The 20,220-nt window shown below is 41.1% G+C and overlaps 1 protein-coding gene across 15 annotated transcripts in view; it reads right to left on the reverse strand.

The window, feature by feature from the left end:
* Nucleotides 1–19,887, reverse strand: part of LOC111251975 (protein Obscurin-like) — a 91,790-nt gene extending 71,903 nt beyond the window's left edge. For 7 of the 15 annotated variants that reach the window (XM_086991492.1, XM_086991490.1, XM_086991491.1 and 4 more), the window contains exons 1-10: nucleotides 19,281–19,887; nucleotides 15,199–15,422; nucleotides 14,881–14,981; nucleotides 13,839–13,969; nucleotides 13,308–13,361; nucleotides 10,386–10,573; nucleotides 9,590–9,721; nucleotides 9,258–9,362; nucleotides 7,236–7,377; nucleotides 6,808–6,998 (exon numbers count right to left, since the gene is read on the reverse strand). In XM_086991492.1, coding sequence (XP_086847618.1) covers nucleotides 6,808–6,998; nucleotides 7,236–7,377; nucleotides 9,258–9,362; nucleotides 9,590–9,721; nucleotides 10,386–10,573; nucleotides 13,308–13,361; nucleotides 13,839–13,969; nucleotides 14,881–14,981; nucleotides 15,199–15,294 — 1,140 coding nt within the window. In that variant the 5' untranslated portion in view covers nucleotides 15,295–15,422; nucleotides 19,281–19,887. Of the gene's footprint in view, nucleotides 1–1,518; nucleotides 1,662–2,781; nucleotides 2,941–2,996; nucleotides 3,433–6,807; nucleotides 6,999–7,235; nucleotides 7,378–9,257; nucleotides 9,363–9,589; nucleotides 9,722–10,385; nucleotides 10,574–13,307; nucleotides 13,362–13,838; nucleotides 13,970–14,880; nucleotides 14,982–15,198; nucleotides 15,423–19,280 lie in introns of those variants that run through there. The other 8 variants (XM_086991493.1, XM_086991497.1, XM_086991495.1 and 5 more) reach the window with 6 other exon arrangements.
* Nucleotides 19,888–20,220: the final 333 nt, after the last annotated feature.

Genomic DNA, 20,220 nt, shown 5'->3' on the forward strand with positions numbered 1-20,220 from the left:
TATATATATATTTAAATAGCCCTCGCATTCAGCCACTTTTTCTGAAACATATCTTAAATTTGGTCTGCGGGGTCAACTGGATAATCTGGGGCATTCCAGATTTTACTGCAACAAACCCAAATATGTTAACGCAGAGCTCAGTGCCTGCAAAATGTTTAAATTATTATTCTCAATCAATCTCGAGTTACTATTTTGTTTCGAACACAAACCCGTTTCCTCTGCAAAATCGAATGTATGCGTTTCGAAGAAAATCTATTTACGCAATAGAGTTTATTTTTAGTAAAAATTAATTAATTAGGATTATCCAGACTAAATAGGATTTATCCAGAGTTCAGGAGCGATCCTATAGTATGGTAGTATGATTAGTGATGACATCGATAAGACTTGTAGACAGTCAAACGTCAATTTACCGTGAACAAAACGTAAAAAACAAAACTTCGAAACTGGGTGAAAAGCCACGCATTTACCGAAACGGACGAAGATTTTTTACGCTATTTTGGCTGATGAAGCCAAATCAGCTGATAGGGTGCCGAAGAGAGAATATTTTTCGACTAAAAAAAAACTCATTTAGCATGGTCATTGTAGTCACTTTAGACGCTTGAAAACGCTCTTGGAAAGCTTCTTCAGCTAGAGGCGATTAAACACGATTTTTCTTCTGGAAGTGTATAGATTGCAACTATTAGATGGTTTCATATTAAGCTAATCGCTCCCCTGGTAAACCGACTCAGACCGTAACTACTGTATTTCACAAGGACTGTGTATGTTTTTGTTTTTCGTACTTTTATAAATCAATGAAAAACACTTAAACAGGACATAAGACCAGTAATGATAATCCACGTACTGTGCACATTTTGGTCACGAGCAAGCCGATGTAAATTAATATAGTCACAGTTCGTTACCAATATTTTATAGACATGTACTTCCCGATTATTAAGTTTATTTAATTACTCAATTTATAACCGCAGCGGACCTGCGTTCATTCAACAAACTGTTGGCCCTAAAGCATGTAACTCACAAAAAAGGTATCCAGTCGATCCCTTTGTTTTCCTCTGTGTTCCGCCTGCATCATGCACTGTGCTTTTTCCAACAAACATAAAAAACGAATAGTTTATAGTTATGGACGTTTATATAAAGTGAAATAGTCACTAGGGCGTATGCATTTTCGTAAGTAGAACGTATGAAGAAGTATTCAAAGCGTTACAGCGTCGCGATTACCTATACAAACAACCATCCATGATCACACTCAGATACGTACTTCCCCACACCTAACACGGTCCTTCTCGATTGATTTGCGCTTTCGTCGCGCACTCATAAGGTAGACACGTGACCCCCCTCCTCTTGTTTAGTCGCTAGTTTTGCTGCATAAGGCCGTTTACAAATTGTGCCTACATAGCTACATTCAGTGTTACAGAAAAGGTATGGGTTTTCGCGCACGTGAAGGTGTAGCAACTCCCGGGTGTCGAGCTCTCGCACGCCGAAATGCCCACTGCCACAACAAGATGAATATGGTTGACCCACCTGTCTGCTACGACTGTCGCAGGGTTTCTTTCTGCAGCTATTATTGCAACATGATGGCAGGTAAAGACGATTGCAGCAACAGTGGTAACATCAGGAAGCAACTCGACTACTTCGCTGCAATAGGTGCTGCTGCTGCTGCTGCTGACTCGCGATGAGTGTTCAGCAGTTTGAGACATAACCGGAACGTATGTCGGCCCATCGCTTACGAGGGCTGCCTTTCTGAACGCTCTTTCATAGACACTAGCGACCTACTACTATGCTAATAGAACGCCATTGGTGAGACTCGTACCTAAAGGCCACGACACACCGTCGCTTGGGTATACGAATTTTGCGGCATTATGTGGCCGGTAAAATAATTCACTAATACGGGACACTTCCCATGTATACACGTAGATGAAATAGATAGTCCGTAGTACGGTCCAGGTAGAACTATTCTGCATGTGGATCCATGCAACGATAGTAGTCGATGACGAAAGTTGGCAATGAACGATCATAGGAATCAACTGCTATTGAGAACTAAACGCAAAAAAAGGTGACGATCGGATATCTAGTTCAATAAGTGAATACGACTTCATTATAGCAGCTTGATATGCGTGTATTGCTAAGCAATTCCCGTTTTGTGTACTGAGCTCGTTGCATGTCGGCGGGACCAAAAAAAATCATGAGCCTAAAAAAAATTATAACTAGTAGTATACGCAACGTACTACGGAAATACTGTCTATGTGTCTTTTCTTGTCATTTTTAGCAGTAATCTTTCATGTTTACACCGTTACGCATCGGAAAATTTGTTGATGAAGTCATGGTAACCCATGGAAATACTGGTATTCTGGATACGATATCCACTCCCATAGGGTTTGCTAAGAGATTTGTGATTTTACACAGACTCATACTAGGCCTACACAGAAATTAGTAACTTTAAAAATCCAGTCGGCCTGTACAATTGGCAAATCAATCTGGAAACATCCGCTCCGACAGCGCCATGATCCATTAAGCTGCGATGACACGCAGCGGTCTTTAGCGCTATACACGTCTCGTTACAACTCCATGGACCAATGGATTGATATTTATGTAAGCCTTAATTTGCGAATAATTAGCACCTTTTGTAACATTACGGAGGGGCCAGATATGAAAAACCGAATGTTTCGCAATAAACATAATTGCTACTAATTATTTTTATTGAGCTTTATTACGCGCACGTTGCAAACGACGAAAATCTAAACGATAATTGAAAATGTCAAACAGGTAGCTAAATAACAACCTCACCGTGATTAGGCCCACTCCAAGACCTACTGGCGTATTTGGTAATGCACTGTAAACCCGCCGTGTCTTGGCCTGTTGCAGCAGAATAGGTATCCTTCGTAACACTGCTTTCACACCAACCACCTGACCGATCTCCAGCTAACCAGAGGAACTCACAAAATCGATCATTAGCACTAGCCGTAGATACATTGATAAGGTGAATCGGCGATGACACGTACCTCCCGTGGACACCGAGCTGGTTAAGGCTGGCGCTCAGAATTTATCCTCCGAAGAAGTATATTCCACACCTTTACGTCTTGCTGTGTACGTCCCGCAACAACGATCAAAATGTCGGATGACTGGACGTACCGGTCGCCTTGGACCGCCCAATGTGTGTTGCCCGACGTTGTCCTATCGGAGTGAACGCTGGCCCGCTTAACAGCTTGCAATTCTTAGCGGTCCCGGGGTCCAGCAGGCCTCCTCTCGACTCGATGCAACGATGAGCCTGGCCTACCGGAGAGTTGGCCCCGAGATTGGTTGATCTGCCGCGCTGCTACGATCTGGTCTTACGATCACCGGGTGCTGGTACTGAGTAAGGCCTTAAGGGCAAAACACGGAGAGTGCCGCCACCTTGCGGCTAGTCTGAATGTAGGCCAATGATGAGAGTCTAGCCGAATGGCCGATCAGCACTGGTCGACAGCAGTCGCTAGCGTTGGCAACAGTCGCCAGAACATGGCAGGCAAGACCACGCACAGGGGCCCCGGCCAGATTCGCCAATGCTGGGACGAAAGTGGCCAGTAATGGGATGTCTCTTGGGCTAGTAGGCTCACAGCCAGATTATACAGGAAGGCTGTAGCAGGGTAGATTGCGTTTACTTTGGTGTTAGAGTAAGCGCTTTAGTCTACGTGCAACGGTCAAAAGGAAAAAATACAAGACGCGCTCTATTTTCGGAGCTTTAGTATGTGCCTGTCCCATTGTGTCTGATTTTGGAAAGGCTGTGTGTAGTACTGGCTAACAGGCAATAATGGCAACGTTTGCAATGGTTCGCGAGTCACCGCCAACACTAACGATAAGACTGCGAAGACAGAAGTCATTTAGGTGAAGGGAGGTTTGCCTGCATTTGTCGTACTATCATCAGACAGATGACAAAACGGGACACCGAAGAAGCGGAACTTCAGCACCTACGTTTTGAATAATGCACGACACAAACATTATCTGGCTTGAATCGAACGAGGCGTAATAACTGCTCGCTGCTTCCGTAGCTGTTGCCTCTACCGTTGTTTGTTGTCGGCGATTTAAAAGGCAACGGTGCGGCATTCCGTACCGCAACTTTTGCGAAAGAGGAAAACAACTAGCCAACGTCTACCTGTCAAAAGCATTAATAAAGGAAATCTTGGTTCAACTACTATTCATATATACTACTATTTCATGACATAGTCTATGCTGTATGCCAGTTGAATGCTACAAATATGCAACCCAATTAACGTATAATTTTTACGGGAAAACGAGAATATTCAACGACTCATAATAAGCCATTTGACATAATCGACGACAATAGATCAGTTATTAGCGGTTGGCTTTTTTGGTTGGACAATATGCAATTAAAGATAATAACTTATTTACAGAGCAAGGTTGAAAAAATTTACCAAAATTCCACTAACCTTCGGAGTTAATGAGTCATAGACTTGGCTTTTAATTTGCTCGCCGTACGCAAATAACCTCACATGTCCCTATACTAAAATTTGTCCTATTGGATTTGCTGCCCGTAAGTAATCTGAATCTTATAATTCATTCAAACTGGCGATCATTCGGTTAAATGTTATACATTGCTCTGCAGTAAGGTGGAATGAGCCGTTATGACGAAAATATTGGCGCGTAGCTATAGAGTTTGGTAAATAGTCATGCCTGTGTGAGTAACTCTCTGCTTGGTCAGTACGGCGCCATAGTTGGTCGGCATTTGTTTGGGCCGTGAACTCGCTTAGAAGCTCTTGATTTGCCGTTCGTGCAAAGGAACTGTTCTAGTAGAGTTTTCAAAGGGCTGAACCCATGTCATCGGTCAACTATTCAAGAGCGTGACAAAGACGTGTCTATAACAGCCATTGAGCGGCCGGTAATAATGATTGTTGCCTCAGTGTCTTCGGTCGCACTTCAATTTAGACACGCCGTTTTCCTAATGTTAGGAAGAATCAGCCCTTTTGCCACGTACCACCATTACTTTTTCAGTTACTCTCCGACCAATGTACACAGATATGAGTACAACTATGCATTAGGATAGAATATATGGAGATAGGAAAATTAGTTGTTGTATTAGTATGTGCTCTTCATGAGGACGTCATTTAGCATATAATATACACATAAACTTGTTGATATATTCATTAAAGGATGACCTCGGATGAGCATCACACATTATTCGACTAAGTATAAGATAATCAGAGAAAATCTCGCAGCAATATTTATTGCAAACTAGGTATGACAAAAATAGGTTTCGCTTACAAATCGAAGACAGGGAATACAACGGTGCTGCTTTCAGGTCCGGACAAACTAATCAGTTAACACCTACCTAGTAAAAGCAGCGCCGTTGAAGGTAAAGTCAAAAGGAAAATCACACACAGTTCTTATTTTTAGTGTTGAGTCAAGGCGGACGGTAAACCTCGAGGCAGGACCCTCGGTTCGAAGGGTTTCCCACGCTACCGACCTTACCAAATGCCACAGAGCGTCTTGGGCTTCACTAGTTTGTCGTTTTCAACCGTTCTCAATACACCCACAACCGACAAACTTCAATGGTACATCTGGAATTCCTCGATCTGTTGGTCTCAGATACACCGCCTGCAAACTCAAATTAAGCCAATGGAAAAATCGCCCACCTCGAGTATATTACAGCTAACAAGAAACCAAATTCCAACGCTGCATTTTTTTCCTGCGTCTACAGATAAATAAATGAAACGTTGGGCAGGCTCGAAGTGTGTCGAAGCGACAGTACTTGCGTCTATAAAGGAGTACAAAAAAATATCATTTGTTGGTATAATCGTGTCTAGAATGATGGCGGCTTCACGTGCGTTATGCCCACTTTTACGTTTCGCAAACTAAGTCTCTCTGGGATCAGCATCTGAGGTCTTCCTTCATCAAACGATAGCTTGGTATGGAGGGGTGTACCGGCCTCGTTACGGAACCGTTTCATTTTAGAGTAGTCCTTTAGCGTACACCGTCATAGAAGGTAAGTTTGAAGCTGAGAATTCACTTTTCTTCAAGCAATTGAACAGCCAATTTGTAATGTAAAGCCTGTAATGAGCGAAGTCAGCGAACCCACCGGCCGTTTCGTTTGTGGAACATGAGAAAGACGATCGAATTTCTATCGATCAATTGACTCAACTGGGTAGTAGAGTCCTATAGGACTGGTGCACAAAAATGGCGCAACATATCCCCAGTCTGAGGTTATTATTACTTCTGTAAAAGTGTGCACGTTATTCCATTCGCTGAAATACTTGGTTCGTTCATCTGGGAAGTGAAAATTCGAAACGGAAAACTATTATATAAATTGACAGCTATAAGGACAAGTGTAAAGCTGCGTCCTGGATAAAATGTCGATTTTTCGGTGAATAATCCAGATTTGGCTCGAATTGTTGGATTAACCATACTTGAAAATGGCATCATTTAATACTAAAAGAATACACTCTACAGTCGCCAATTGATTAAACAAGTGAGAGAACAGAGCTCTGAATCCTTTTATTTCTGATCGCTAATAATGAACTGTAAGCGAAAATTAATACAGTGAGTAAATTTCTCTTCTTTTTTCACAATTAAACTTTTGCCACACAACGAGTATCACCGGCACGAATAGAAAGGTTAAAAAATCTGAATTTAATTTCTGAAATTTTGGCCAAAAATTTTATTGCAGATTGCTTGGCGTGTGTTTTTGAGCCCCATGACAAACTTGCGTCTGTAGTAATACTCCATTCGTAGACTAATCGTACCCATTTATTGATAAGCACGATAGATTAATGAAGCAAAATAGATCTTTGAGAATGCGTTTAACTAATAATGCTAGCTTACCAATTCGCATTGTGCAGTCTTGTCGCGTAAGGCCACGGATTTCGACATAAGTATGGAACTGGAATGTGCGGCCGCTGAAGAAAAGCCCTTATCCTTGTTGCTTCCGTTCTCAGTATCATCATCTTCTGGAATGTTTTGTTGGCCTAGTGGAAAAAAGTCACCTTCCCCTGGCACAACCGCATCGCTTCCTTCTATAGAACAAAATATAAACTTAACATAAGTTATATACCTATATAACTAAATGCAAGTTGCCGAACTCGCAGTCAAGAGGTCCAATCGAAACTGTGATTTTTTCCAAAGAACCTGAGTTTTTACTTGGCTACGTCTGACCAGCGTGGATATTATTCGAGATGGGCTCCATCGGGTAACTGATCGTAAGTCCAGCGTGCTGTCGCGATGTGGCGCTATGCGATAGTTAAATCACCTACCGAATGACGGTTGTCGAGTCTTTCGCTGCCAATCACGATGAGGTGAATGCCTATAAGGCAGAAATCCGCTGCCAGAAGGTGAGACTAGCTCTTCGTTAAGTAAAGTTCCGATTGAAGACCGCGCTGATGATATTGTTGAGGTCTGCAAATATATAAAATTATATATGTATGACGCATGTATAAAAGTCATATTTAGATTATATAACTGCTGTATAACGAGTAACGTACTGGAGCATCAAAACATGAAAAAGCGATACCTGAACGGCAGTAGCAACGGCTGCGACCATAACCAAAAAACGTGAGCGGTGCGTTCTGCTCTAAAAGAGCCACAGGTATCGCGGGTTCATTGCTCACTGATGCAATGGATTGGATAATCAACAACCGACACAAAGTAATCTGATATATAGCACTTTACAACAGGGCTGATAACCCACAATGTAAGCCTGCTGTTCGCAGATTCCGATGGGAAACTGAGTAGTGTGTCAGGTAAGCCTGTTACTGAAATACGAATGAGAATTCTAGCCGAAGCATCATCACAACGGACACCCAACGATCTTCTTTGAGCTACAAATCGAATAGCGCTGTGCTTAAGGATGCATGCAGCGACCCCCATTCGTTTGCAGGTTTTCGTTGGCGGTCGGAAACGACAATCCAAACCAACTAGGTCGTTTAGATAGTTAAGATCTAGGCTTTTACCTAGAATAGCTGCTTTTATCGGTAACACTCTCTCAAAAGTTTTTCTTATTAGCGTGGATTCACTTTCAAGAAACTAACGTTCGCGTTTAAGTTGAACTGCTGGCACACTTCAATGGTCCACGGGCCGCATTTATCTCAGAATGCTCAAAAACGGGGTTCAAAAACTTTTGAAGTTTGCAAAGATTGTTTGGATTTGTCTACTGCTTCGGCCTCTTAATTTTTCGTTTACTCAATGGCATGGTAACTGTGACCACTTTGTGCCAGCCACAAAACGCTAGCTTTAGACGGTTACGTTGTTTGTAAAAGAGGAGAACTTGCAACATTTCGCCCATGCTGAATACCTGCGAAGAGACTCTGAAAATTCGTTTCGTGTGTGGTCTGTAGCTAAACGATATAGGCTTAATTAGCAATTGTTTTATTTCAAAAGTGGCTCAAATTTGGAAATGTATAGTGAAATGCGTTTTTAGGCCAAGAATGCCATGTTTAAACCTTCAAATGATGTTTTCGCCTATAGGATCCCTATCGTACACACCGCCTATATCCTGAATTGTTTTGGTCACCTTACATGATCTCAGTACATTACAATACAAATAACTCATGTCGTATAATAATGCTCTCTGCTACCAAATAGACTCCTTCGCTTTGAGATTCAAACTTTTCGTATTTTAAAAGTTACTTGGACACGATGCTTGAAGCGACTATCTTTGCACCCAGACAGTATGCATGTACAACCAAGCTTATCGGCCGTTGAACGGGCAACACTGCTGATAGAAACGCGTCGTGTTAAATGATTATTCAACATAGCAATCGACTCAGTACGATGACCCTTCTTCCTAAAAACTGTTGGCCCTTTACTTCCAGAAAGTTCCATTGTGTACAACAGAATGATGGTATGAACACAATTCACAGATCGCGAAGTGATAACAAATTAAAGCAAGTTTTAATTTCAGATCGTTAATTGTCTTCAGGCTTCACTAACGTATTTCACATCTTCGTGTGAATAAATCTTCACAATCTAGTCCATTTCTTGCATAAGATAGTCGAAAGCTATGCAAAGAGTGTACTAAATAATAACCATGATGATTTATGCGTGCGTTCAACTTGCATAGTTCATACTTTTTCCGGACCGACAGTGGACCGGCAGTGTCGCACAGCCTGTGTCTCTGGACTCCCTCTGGACACCACCGTGGAAGCCGTGAAGAAGCGCGCGCTTTGTCCCGTAATCATGCCATAGCTACTTACACTTATTTAATGCTTAAATCTATAGAAAAGACACTTTATTTAAACACAAGGAGTTCTTTAATCAGAAAGAAAAACGCAGCTTACAAATGTAGAGAAGCTGTCTTGAATTGGGGCCTCCAGGTCCGAAAAAGCATCGCAGATATTAGGATGACCCGAAGAGCCTTGAGAAGTCGCTGGCGTACTTGGTTTCTGAATTTAGTTTAATAATCGAGAGTCGTTAATAAAGGAGATCAGTTTAGAGTGGAAGATGTCTTAGGGTTCAAATAGCCAACCTTAACACAGCTTTAACCTTATGCACCATTTTACTTGACTTGGTTCAGGAAAACAGTATCTACAGACGATAGCAAATGTTCTGATGTTTAAGGAAAATAGTTTTACCGTTACCCTAATTGTATGTTTCGCCAACTGCAGTTCACCTGTTTTTGATAGTCGTGATGTATTTTGCGGAGTCTGTTCGTTTCCCGCTCCTCAACTTCATCGTCTTCCTCCTCCAGAGTTAGACTTTCATCATCGTCATCATCCTTCCGAGAGATCTCCTCAAGGAAGCCCTGCCGAACGAAGCCATATTGTCTGTTATACATGCAGCATTCATACCTAACATAACATCTAGAAGCAATTTTTTAGAGGGACATACTTATCACAACGCTTTCCGATAGGTTAAAACAATTGCTAAGGCCGGCTGTACTTACTCGAGCGTGATCTGGACTAAAATACCAGAAAAAGTCATGTGGTCTGGCGCATAAATACATACGGCGCATTTAAAGCAAAGGGTTATACAGAATTCTTCGTAGTGACATACCAGACACAGCATAGTACAGTTGGCCTTAATGGGTCTTTTTTCCAAGCTGACGATTTGTCATCTGTGTAAGGCACGTTTAACAAAGTATTTTTGTTCTCCAAGATAGAAGAAGCTGAACAAAACGAATTAGAAACTCTCACTTCGATCAGTAACTAATGAATCGAGTTGGGTAGTTCTACCCTATGTAAAATTTAGAACATTTACTTTCAGTATTCCAATTCAACATTGTTAAAGAACGATGGAATCAAAATTAGAGGACACATACTACTCATGACCGTGGTGAGCAAGTCGTTCCCGCTGGGAAAATGTACGATTTATGCCGATATGAAGCCTAGCCTGCATCAGAGACATCTCCTACGAAGCCTTCACTAACGTGAACGTGTTATTTCTGCCATTCGCGATGAGCTACTTACTTGGAACTGTTCACTGGCTGTGAGGGCTTTCTTTCTAGATGTCCGAGCACTGCTGCTGCCGGATGGTGTCTCCCGCTTGGCGGCTTCAGCATCTGCGCCGCTTAGAGCCCCTACCAAGGAGTCGTCTCCATCTTCGTCGTCTTCGTCAGACCCATCGTCAATAAGGATCAGCAGACCGGATTCGCGACCTGTAAGCACATATCAAACCACTGTTTGAAAAACAACTTGGGTTTAGAATTTGTGTTTGGGGAACACTAATTAATTTGATGCTAGTTTTAGTGATTTTGACTTACTACGGCTTCCTACTAAATAACGAAATTAAATAATGTAGGCAAAATTTTGCATACTTTACATACGATTTACGAAACATGGAACACGAGAATGATGGAAACAAAGACGATGGTTGACGTAATTAATGTCCATCGTAATCGTAACCGAATCGTCGTAATAAACTGGCATAATGAAAAAGATCTCGACTACTAAAATGAATATCTTAGCCCTTGTAGAACCTAATTTCCTAATGAAGGACAATTGTTTCGATTAGCATCAATATCATAGCAGCATCGTGGATGCATTAATACCTCTTCTCATTGATTAATGAGTTTTATGATAGTTCCCTATGTTTGTTCCCATACAATACGTATACTACATTTGGTTCGTCACCGCAACAGTGATGCTTAGATCATTATGGCACACATCCGCCACCGACAATGCTATCTTGCCCCAACTGCTCAACACCTTCATGATGCATTTTAGCACTAATCTGAGTTCAACGAAAACAAGGCATGAAGTTCCGAACTCAGGCGAAGTTCCTACAGACTTGTGACTCGAAATACCGAGCTCATCCTCAAGTTCACAATCGCTAAACACAAAACAACAGGGGCCTCTAAACGGTGGTGCAGCTGAGGTCACGACTGAAATAACAGGGTTAAATACTTTTGCTTTGATAGCTGGTTTCATTGCGGCTGCAGAGGAAAGGTTTAGGTAGAACGGCAGAATTATGGATAGTCTCTCCCTTATGTAAACGGCAACGTTCCAATCCGGCCAAATAAATACTGTGCCCTTTTGCTGGCTTGAATAGCTGACTAGCACAGTGTTTGTGATGTTGCCATTGCCTCCGCTTATACCTCCACTATTATTGTCAGCGTTGGCAACGGGAAGTTCTTGTTCATAGGGCCGCTTACGACCGTCGAAAAGCAAGGAAAAGCTGCTGAAATAGGGTGCATAGGTGGCTGTGGGATGAGCCTCAGTTTGTGAGCGGCTTATTCAAAGAACAAGAGAGAGGAAGACGACGGGAGCTAGAAGCCTCTATTTTCGTCATTCGCAAGTTAACTGCCGAAAAAAAAATTGCCCACAGCTCGATTCGAAGCCGCATCAAAGAAGCAACGTCAGATTGGATAAATGGTTTGGATTAAAGGCAAGTCATCCTCTCAGAGGAAAGGCGGTAACGTAGGGTTTAATTCGCTGCTACTGGGCTCGTTTAATGCACTGCTGCTTGTTATTAAGTGGATTCGCTGAGTTTCTAGCAGGAGACTGTTGTACTCATTTTCAGTGAAAAAGCATCTCAAACAGCGAAAATTGATCTAAACAACGTGGCCGTTCCACTGATGGCTGCCTTCTGGAAACCTGCGAAAGGTTCACCTGTTTTATGTTTGGAAGGCACTGAGCCTGGAATGTAGTGAGACAGAGGTACCGGCGCGGTGAAATTCTTCTCGTCTGACCTAACTGCGTACAGTTGTGAAATCTCAATGAATGCCCGCTCCGATACCTTATTGGAGCGATGATGCCTACCATTATGATGGTTTAAAGAAAAACAACAGCCGCCATATAGTGTCTTGAAGGTCGAGACCTTCTCATGCGTGTGCAGGCACGCCGCCCACGTTTAATCACCTTGATGGACAGACCCGGGTACCATAGTCACCGTATCTGAATATTAGCACTCTATTTACAATGAAAAGTTTTTTTTTTCTATTAACGGGATTGCATGGATTACATATCTCATTTAGAACCTCATTAGTAATTTTTTTCCTAAATTTGAATAAATCATACCTTTCTCATAAATCCTAACGTCGTCGAAGATTTGAATTAGCAGCTTGATGCTGGCAATGTATTGATTAACAATTGCCGAGCTTTTAAAACTATACATAACGTATTGTGTTCATAGGGCGTTGAAAGAGCGATAAAACCAAGGCCATGAAAAAAAAGTAAAAAGTGAAGTAACGGTCGCAAGCAGCAAGAGGTGGTCCTGGAAGAATGATATCTTAAAAGTCTGTGCAAAAAAGTAGCGGGCCACGTTAAATAAATGCTGTAAAGTTGGGTGATCAATTACACACAGTATACACAAATTCATCAAAAAAACAACGGCGACACGCCTAACTGCCCGAGGTTTGCGTCCATCGTGAATTCAATAGATTCAATAGCGAGACTACGGCACTGCGGATTGTAGTTAATGGAACTAATAGAACTGTGCCTTACATCGATAATAATTAGCGCATTATTTAATGTGAAACAATGCTGTTCATGACTGTATTCTTTACGGAAAATTATTCGCTGCGAGGTTCCCAATGCCGTTAAAACAAGGGTGCTGTTCTGTATGAGAAAAAACGACTATGATACACGACCCAGGCAGCGCTTCGCTTTTTGCTTGTGCTCGGTTGTTATAATACGATGATGAATTGTGATTTCAAAATTTCAAGAAAGTTGCAGGTGCATTTTTTTGATGAGACGTTAGTATAGCTTAAAGCTGGTTACTTTACGAGTGCGAAGGAGCAAGAAACACATCCGCTACTACCATACCATACAAGTTTGTTGTGCGCGTATCTATACAAACTAGGTTAAAGATCAGATAAGACCCTTGAGCGACCTAAGATGACTCGTTATTTCACCCAGTGTGCTTCTGAAATATGTAAAATGGCTACGAACTTCCTCGAAAATCTGCTTCGGCAGGATCAGTCGTCTCCGAGCGTTCAAGCGAGCCTGAAACATCATAGACATGTATCGTATGAAACGCGCACGAAGCTCACATGTCAACGTTGTTTGAATTTTCGATGGCAACAGTGTTGAATAATCCTATGTTAGCTCTTTCATAATTTCGAGCTTCATAGCATTTGCTTGTGGATTCGCTTAGCAGCACATATACAGTAAAAAAAAGTGAACCAATAATTACATCAGATGTAAATGCAAATGTAAAAGCCAAGTAAAATTAATTTGGCAAGCTGGTAGTACTACTAGGAGTATTTTAATGTCTACAGAATTTTTAAAAAGTTAAGCAACCCTATAGAGGGTCGACGACGTTCAGATAATGTCATGGATGGTAACATTTTACGATAATCTTTCTTTTTCTGTAAACACATATTTAGATAGCGCCATAGATTTGAAAACAATAACATCTGATGAACTCACACATTCAGCATACTTAACACGGGCATAAAATATTTTCAATGCATTACTGACCTACGGGGGGATCGTCCTGAACAAAGTAGACATCGGTGAAGCTGGACACGGTCTGCCCATCAGCAGCCTCCACTCGACACTCGTATTCCCCTTCATCAGCCTCACCGACGTTGCCGATCACCAGCTCGTGCCTGTGACAACATTTCGCTTCTGACAATATGTATTCTGCTCATACCTTGACCAAGACCTCATAACTGCCTAACAATGCTTTTAGGATATGTATGCTATAAATAAGCGAGAAGCAGCCTTTGTGAACTATTAGGCAGGACGAAAAGGCAGTAGTCACAAATCGAATTGCAACCGCTCCGCCACGTCAAATTCTAATATAACTTACAACCATTTATACAAGGGCGAAATACATATCGAAATTAAATATTACGTTATAACCTAATTAAAAAAATGAACAGGTTTGCAATGTTAATCATCTTATTTTTTAGTTAAACTTTCTTTGTCATGACTGGCAGTTCCATTAACTGACTTCCGGTAACTGGTAAATTGATTAAACTTCTCAAATGGCTCAGAGGACATTTACATCTCAAGAACAAACCTTGGGCAAAGCTTGATTTCGTTTAAATATTCGACAACTAATCGAAAAAAACCCTGCTTAACTGTCCATTTTCATGGATATTATTTTGATAATTGGACTAATCGATCTCGCCGACGGTCACTCGAAATACCGGGTTTTTTCATTCTGCTTTTTCTAAGTAAAACTAATTTGATTATACCTAATAGGCACGAGTTAAATTTTCTTGATTTGCTTGCACATTCCTTATTCTAACATAGATTATCTTTGTATATTTCTAAAATCTGTTATGTTTCGTAGGCTATTATTATATTTATTAGACTTAGTTACTAAATGAAATGAAAGTTTCCTTACGAAGTTTGTAAAAAATTATGTTAGACTTAATCGTAAATTTTGATGAGAACCGCGTTAAGCTGTTTACGTGAACTCTTGAAACAAACTCTTGATAAAAATGCGTTGTTAATGATGTCTATGCTTTTTTTTAAATGTGCTTGTAGATAACTTAAACTTTTAACTTACCATCCGTTGGGGTGCGCCTTGATGTGCCTTCTGGACGAGTTGTGAACTACTTCTCCGCAGTGTAACCAGCTCACCCGGAAGACACTAGCATCAATTTGTACCTGCATAACCATATGCAATTAGGCCAGTAAAAACGCGCATACATCGGTCGATGGAATGGCAACAAAACACTGAACAACAACGATAATTTTTGCTGGGATATTACCAGCTGAAAATTTGCAGTTCGAATCTACCTAGTGCGTTGCTATACGTACGTGTCTTTCGTAAAGGACAAAAACACAAAAATGGTACTTTCAATTAACAATATTGTTACCACACCTGAAATGTGAGGATGTCCCCTGGCGCAATTTCAGTGATGACCGGCAATTCATGAAGAAAGCGAGGAGATTGTGATACCAACGCGGCGGTAGCCATGCCGCTTCTTTAAGGTGGTACTCGGCCACCGCGGTCTAACCACCTTAGACACTGATTTTCGGTTCAACCATCTTGAGTTTGATCGTAGAATCATAGAGTATCGCTCCTGTATCGCAGCATAGAATTTTCTGGAAATGTGAAGGTGATGATGATGGTGACTATTAAGCTATTCTATTACACAAGCGCCGCAGATGTTCAGAAATCCATATGTCCCTTTTGTGGCCCATTTCAGTATAATATACGACCAGCTAATTCATTTTATTGCGATTTTTGGTCACTTTCATTTTGTTTTTTGGTTAGTATACCTAACGATCAACCGAGAAACCCTAAGAAAAAGAAAGTTTTGGGAAGTTACCTGTAATTACTTCGCGGATCAAAATAATTTCAAATTACGCATTATCAGCAACCAAATCTCTCGTTGACTAAAGCCATGAGCTTATCAAGGGTCACTAAAGATATCGTTTAACGCTGAAAATCAACACCCGTTGATGGAGCTTTCAAAGATGAAGGCGCTCGCAAACTCGATCGAAAATTTGTGATAACACTTCGTAACGAAGCCTTCAGCGCAGAAACAATTAACTACTGGTGCAATTAGTTTAAGTGCGAAAATTGAAAGGTTGAAAGAATAGGAAATGGCTACATCACAAGAATTCCAATGGATTCGCGAGTTACTGTGATTATAAGAGCTTGGGCAGATGCGGACAATGCTGTCTCTGTCTGCGAAGTAAGGGATTCCTTAACGTAAATGTAAAAAAAAACGAACATAACTAAAACTGAATTTAGGACAAACGAAAACAGATGTGATGTAGTCTAGAGATGATTTGTACGACTATTACCAAAAAACCCACATGAATCATACTATAGACGGTACATGGTTTAGTCCACTTACTTCGCCCATCAGAAGAGGATCATGTAACAGAATGGAGTCCAACAGGGGAGCAAGCGACTTAGATGGCCACTCATCTGACGAGGTAAATTATCGCCTAATTTGTTGTTACATGCGTATGATGTTTGTATCCTTATTCCCCGCTGCAGTTTAAAGTTCCGTGTGTTCTTGAAGTGCAAACTCTTCAAACATTATTTTCGGTTTTTCATCACCAAGATGCAATTGTACTTTCTGGTGCCAGAAACCAAAACTTATTTTTCGCAGGTTACAGTGCCAATTGAAAGAATGTTTTAGGGATCTTGTTAGTGGATTAGCAAGGTCATTCTGTCATTTATCACAACAAAAACGAGACCGAATTGTTGGACAGCAAAATTGCGCTTATTGTCTAATAAGGCTTGTCGAGAAAACCAACAATATACTTGGTGTAAGGTCAGTGCCATCGTTGAAGGCGACAGGTTAGTGTATGTTGGAGGCACAGCACACAATTAAAAATATTGAGCGATGAGAATATGAACACATTGTGATCATATTCTTAGGTGCCTGAAACCATGAGGATGTTGCTATGGAAGGATATGATATTTCGTTCGCGTTCGAACCAAAGTTTCAGTAAATGTAAGCAAGTACCACAAAGTATCCGTTTAAATACATAAAAATTAAGTAGTTGCTTTGAACCCAATTTACTCGTATGATTCTAGCTTTGTAGACAGTTGTTCTTTTTTGACAGCCATATGTTAGCTTTTTTGTACATCGTTCTGAGCTCGTAGAACTCTTATAGAATTCAATGATCTGCTACCACACCACTCAAGCTATACTTATCAAACATCCTTGAACTGTCATTCCAGAAATGTGTTATATGTTCGATAGAAGAATGAATCCAATTAACGGCGATTCACATAGAAATAGTTTCAACACATAGAAAGATGTACAATGCCTTATTATTATTATTATCCCCCACCGATTGTCGTTTAATCACAAAGCGGTTTTGATTTAAAAGCTGCGCCAGTTTCTGCGCAAGGGGCGAGCTTAACCCAAGATAAAGTGAGGAATATAGATAATTTGAATAAAAAAAGTCTTGCACTTTAGAAGAGCCTTGGGACTGCACCCGACAAACAATGACAAGTTCTCTCTATCCCCTAGCGGCAACGCCACAGTTTCGCCGCGGACCTCTGCCGCCGTTTTAGTCTATCAGCACTCTAGGTAGGTTATGAGAGTAAAAAATTTGCGTACTTTATTCCAAATTACATCAAATGGGAGCCATGACAGAAAACCTGAAAAAAACTTAAGCGTCTTAGCAAATATGAAGCGACGCATTATACAGTGCCCAATTTTTAGCATCGTCTCTGTCGTCGTATAGAAGCTCCATGGACCTGATGAAAACTGTACTAGATGTTTTGATTTCATATCTGTATCACGTTTCTCGCTGCCCACAAGTTCAATCGCTAGGCAGCCTGGCTTGATTAGCAGTAACATGACGCATAACGTTTAATGCAGTCAACGGGAGAACCTTAATGATCCTGTGAACCCTAAGGTCGACAATTTCGGGAATTGGTCGACCTATGACATTAGTTTCAGCCAAAAGCTGCCATATCTATGGTACAGGACAGCATATAAAGCCCCCCTATTGTCTTACTGATTCTAGCGTCACAGAATTTCTAAATAAAACAAAACCCTTTCCGAAAGACCTCCTTCCAACACGTCATAACTTCATAACGAAATCTGAAGTACATGTCACATGGTCTACGTTCGTAGCGAGTTCGGCAAAGCTCTTCGACGACTATTTTGTCTGCACACATGGTCCAATGACGAGCGCAGTAAACTCAGAAAGAACGGTATGCAACTGCTTGAGCAGTGCTGTTAAGATATCTTTGTGATCCCGATCAAACACAACGATTCCTTTTTAGTGAAGCACATCGGACCTATACTTAGCTGGTGTGATCGTAGGCTGCACGCGTCTCTTCATGTCTAACTGTCGTCTGAATCCGTCCTACCATTATTATCACACAATTAAAGGGAATATTATAAAAACATTGAATCTGACAGTTTAAACAATTTGTTTCGGTACACGATAACTGTAGAGATGAAAACCTGCACATCGACGCTGCATACGGCGAAACAGCCTTGAATGCAGCCTAATCGTCGAGTCTCAACAATAGCTTCGACCTATTTTATTGAACTTCATTGAATGAAAGAACCAAATCAAAAAAGCTTACTCAGTTCCATGTTCCGCGAGACTTTACATATAGATGAGTCTTATACAATGTCAATCGATTTTTTTTGTTGAAGTCATTGAAGCAAGTTTTTTGTTCAGAATTATTCAAGCTTGGCTACAAATGTGCGTTATTATCATTATTTTATACAGCTAAACGACAAATTTTTGGTCGTGTATTATTTAAGGCGAATTTTCTCATCCATTAAGTCCACTGCATTAATTTATGTGTGACTGTACATTGTTTAAACAATAGCCATAATGTGCTGGCTATTTTAGCCGCCTTAGGTCACTTCAACAAATAATAAGTAGCGTCCTAGTGACAACAATAACTAAGAGGCATTATAGTTAATCTGTTTTTGCTATGTAGGCAAAATACGATTTCTTCATCGCCGAATAAATTCAAACTATTTTGGATTGATTTGAATAAATTGTTCAAGGAGGTACTTTCCTTACAATCATCCAAAATCGATAATAAGTTAGAGCAATAAGTATAATAATTAGCAATCTAAGTTCACTTATAGTGCTTATTATTAATCATATATATTATTTATATTACCATAAATATATTATACATATTTATGTAAATATATATATTACCAGACTCCTATATTCCTTTACCGATGTGGGTTAAGTGGGTACCACTAACCTAACGAATGTATAAGCGACCGTTTTTGGTGATGGGTAACTTGAAGTTATCTCAGTTGATTCACTTTATTTCGTTCATTACGCAAACGGGTTTAAGAAAAATCATATAACGTAAACGTTAATACATGCGATGTTACTGGCCTCCCGAGTTCGGAAGAAGAAACACCTGGCATTAATACGTCGGTGCGCGCACTTACACCCTGTGGCATAAACAGACACCCACGAGCGTGCGTACACCCATCTCACCTTGGATCTTTTTCTCCCTAAGCGCTGATCAGCAACAAACGATTGACGTTACGTTCCATTGTTCCATGGTATATAGATCGGCAAAGAACTTCAAAACCATTGTAGTGTCCATGGCATGCATTGAGCTAAACTACTTGTACACAGCACCGACTCACCAATATAAACTCGCGCGAATACACACACACACCATCACTCTAGAGAGCGTACAGCAGCATGGTGATTGCATCCTTTCTTTGCATAGGGGTCTATAAATAAAGAACGACAGCGGAAGAAGAGACGATGATTAAGATGCCTCAGAATCAGCTGGGTAATCTACACACGAATCACAGAACATTTGCGCTACATGCTAAAGAAATTCGACGACTTTTCGTTTACTGAGTTGCTGATTTATATGCTATGACACGTCGACTCCAATACAAGCAATGCTGAATTAACGATAGGCGACGATATGCTACAGAGCTACAGCAATGTTCGATTGAACGCAGTTACAACGGCCATCACCACCAGCATCGATGTTTTCTTCACCATCCTATGATGCACGCACACACGAATCACACTCGACAACAGCCGCTCGCTCTGGGTCGGTGCGTCGCGCATTGCGCTTCAGTCGTTTGCCTACTTGCTTGGCCGCTTGGCTGAATAAACGCGTATGTCCTTACGCGTTGACTTCCACGCTTTCCACAGATACCGGCGTTGTCGCTAATTCGCGCTCGTGCACACACAGCACACAGGGAGATGGTCCCACTGCAAGGGCGAGGCCACAGATCTGTACCGTTGGCTCGTATAGTTCAACGGAACGTTCGTGTAACATCTAATGTGCTACCGCAGCAGCCACAATAGGTTCAAACCGTTGGCCGCACCGTTGTTGAAGCAGTGCAGCCATGAACACCCAGGTTCGTCTTTTTCAGACTAAAAAGCGATCAAGTTCACCGGCTATCAG

The sequence above is a fragment of the Varroa destructor genome, unplaced genomic scaffold (genome assembly GCF_002443255.2).
Source record: "Varroa destructor unplaced genomic scaffold, Vdes_3.0 BEIS01000005.1, whole genome shotgun sequence".
NCBI classification, from domain to species: domain Eukaryota; kingdom Metazoa; phylum Arthropoda; class Arachnida; order Mesostigmata; family Varroidae; genus Varroa; species Varroa destructor.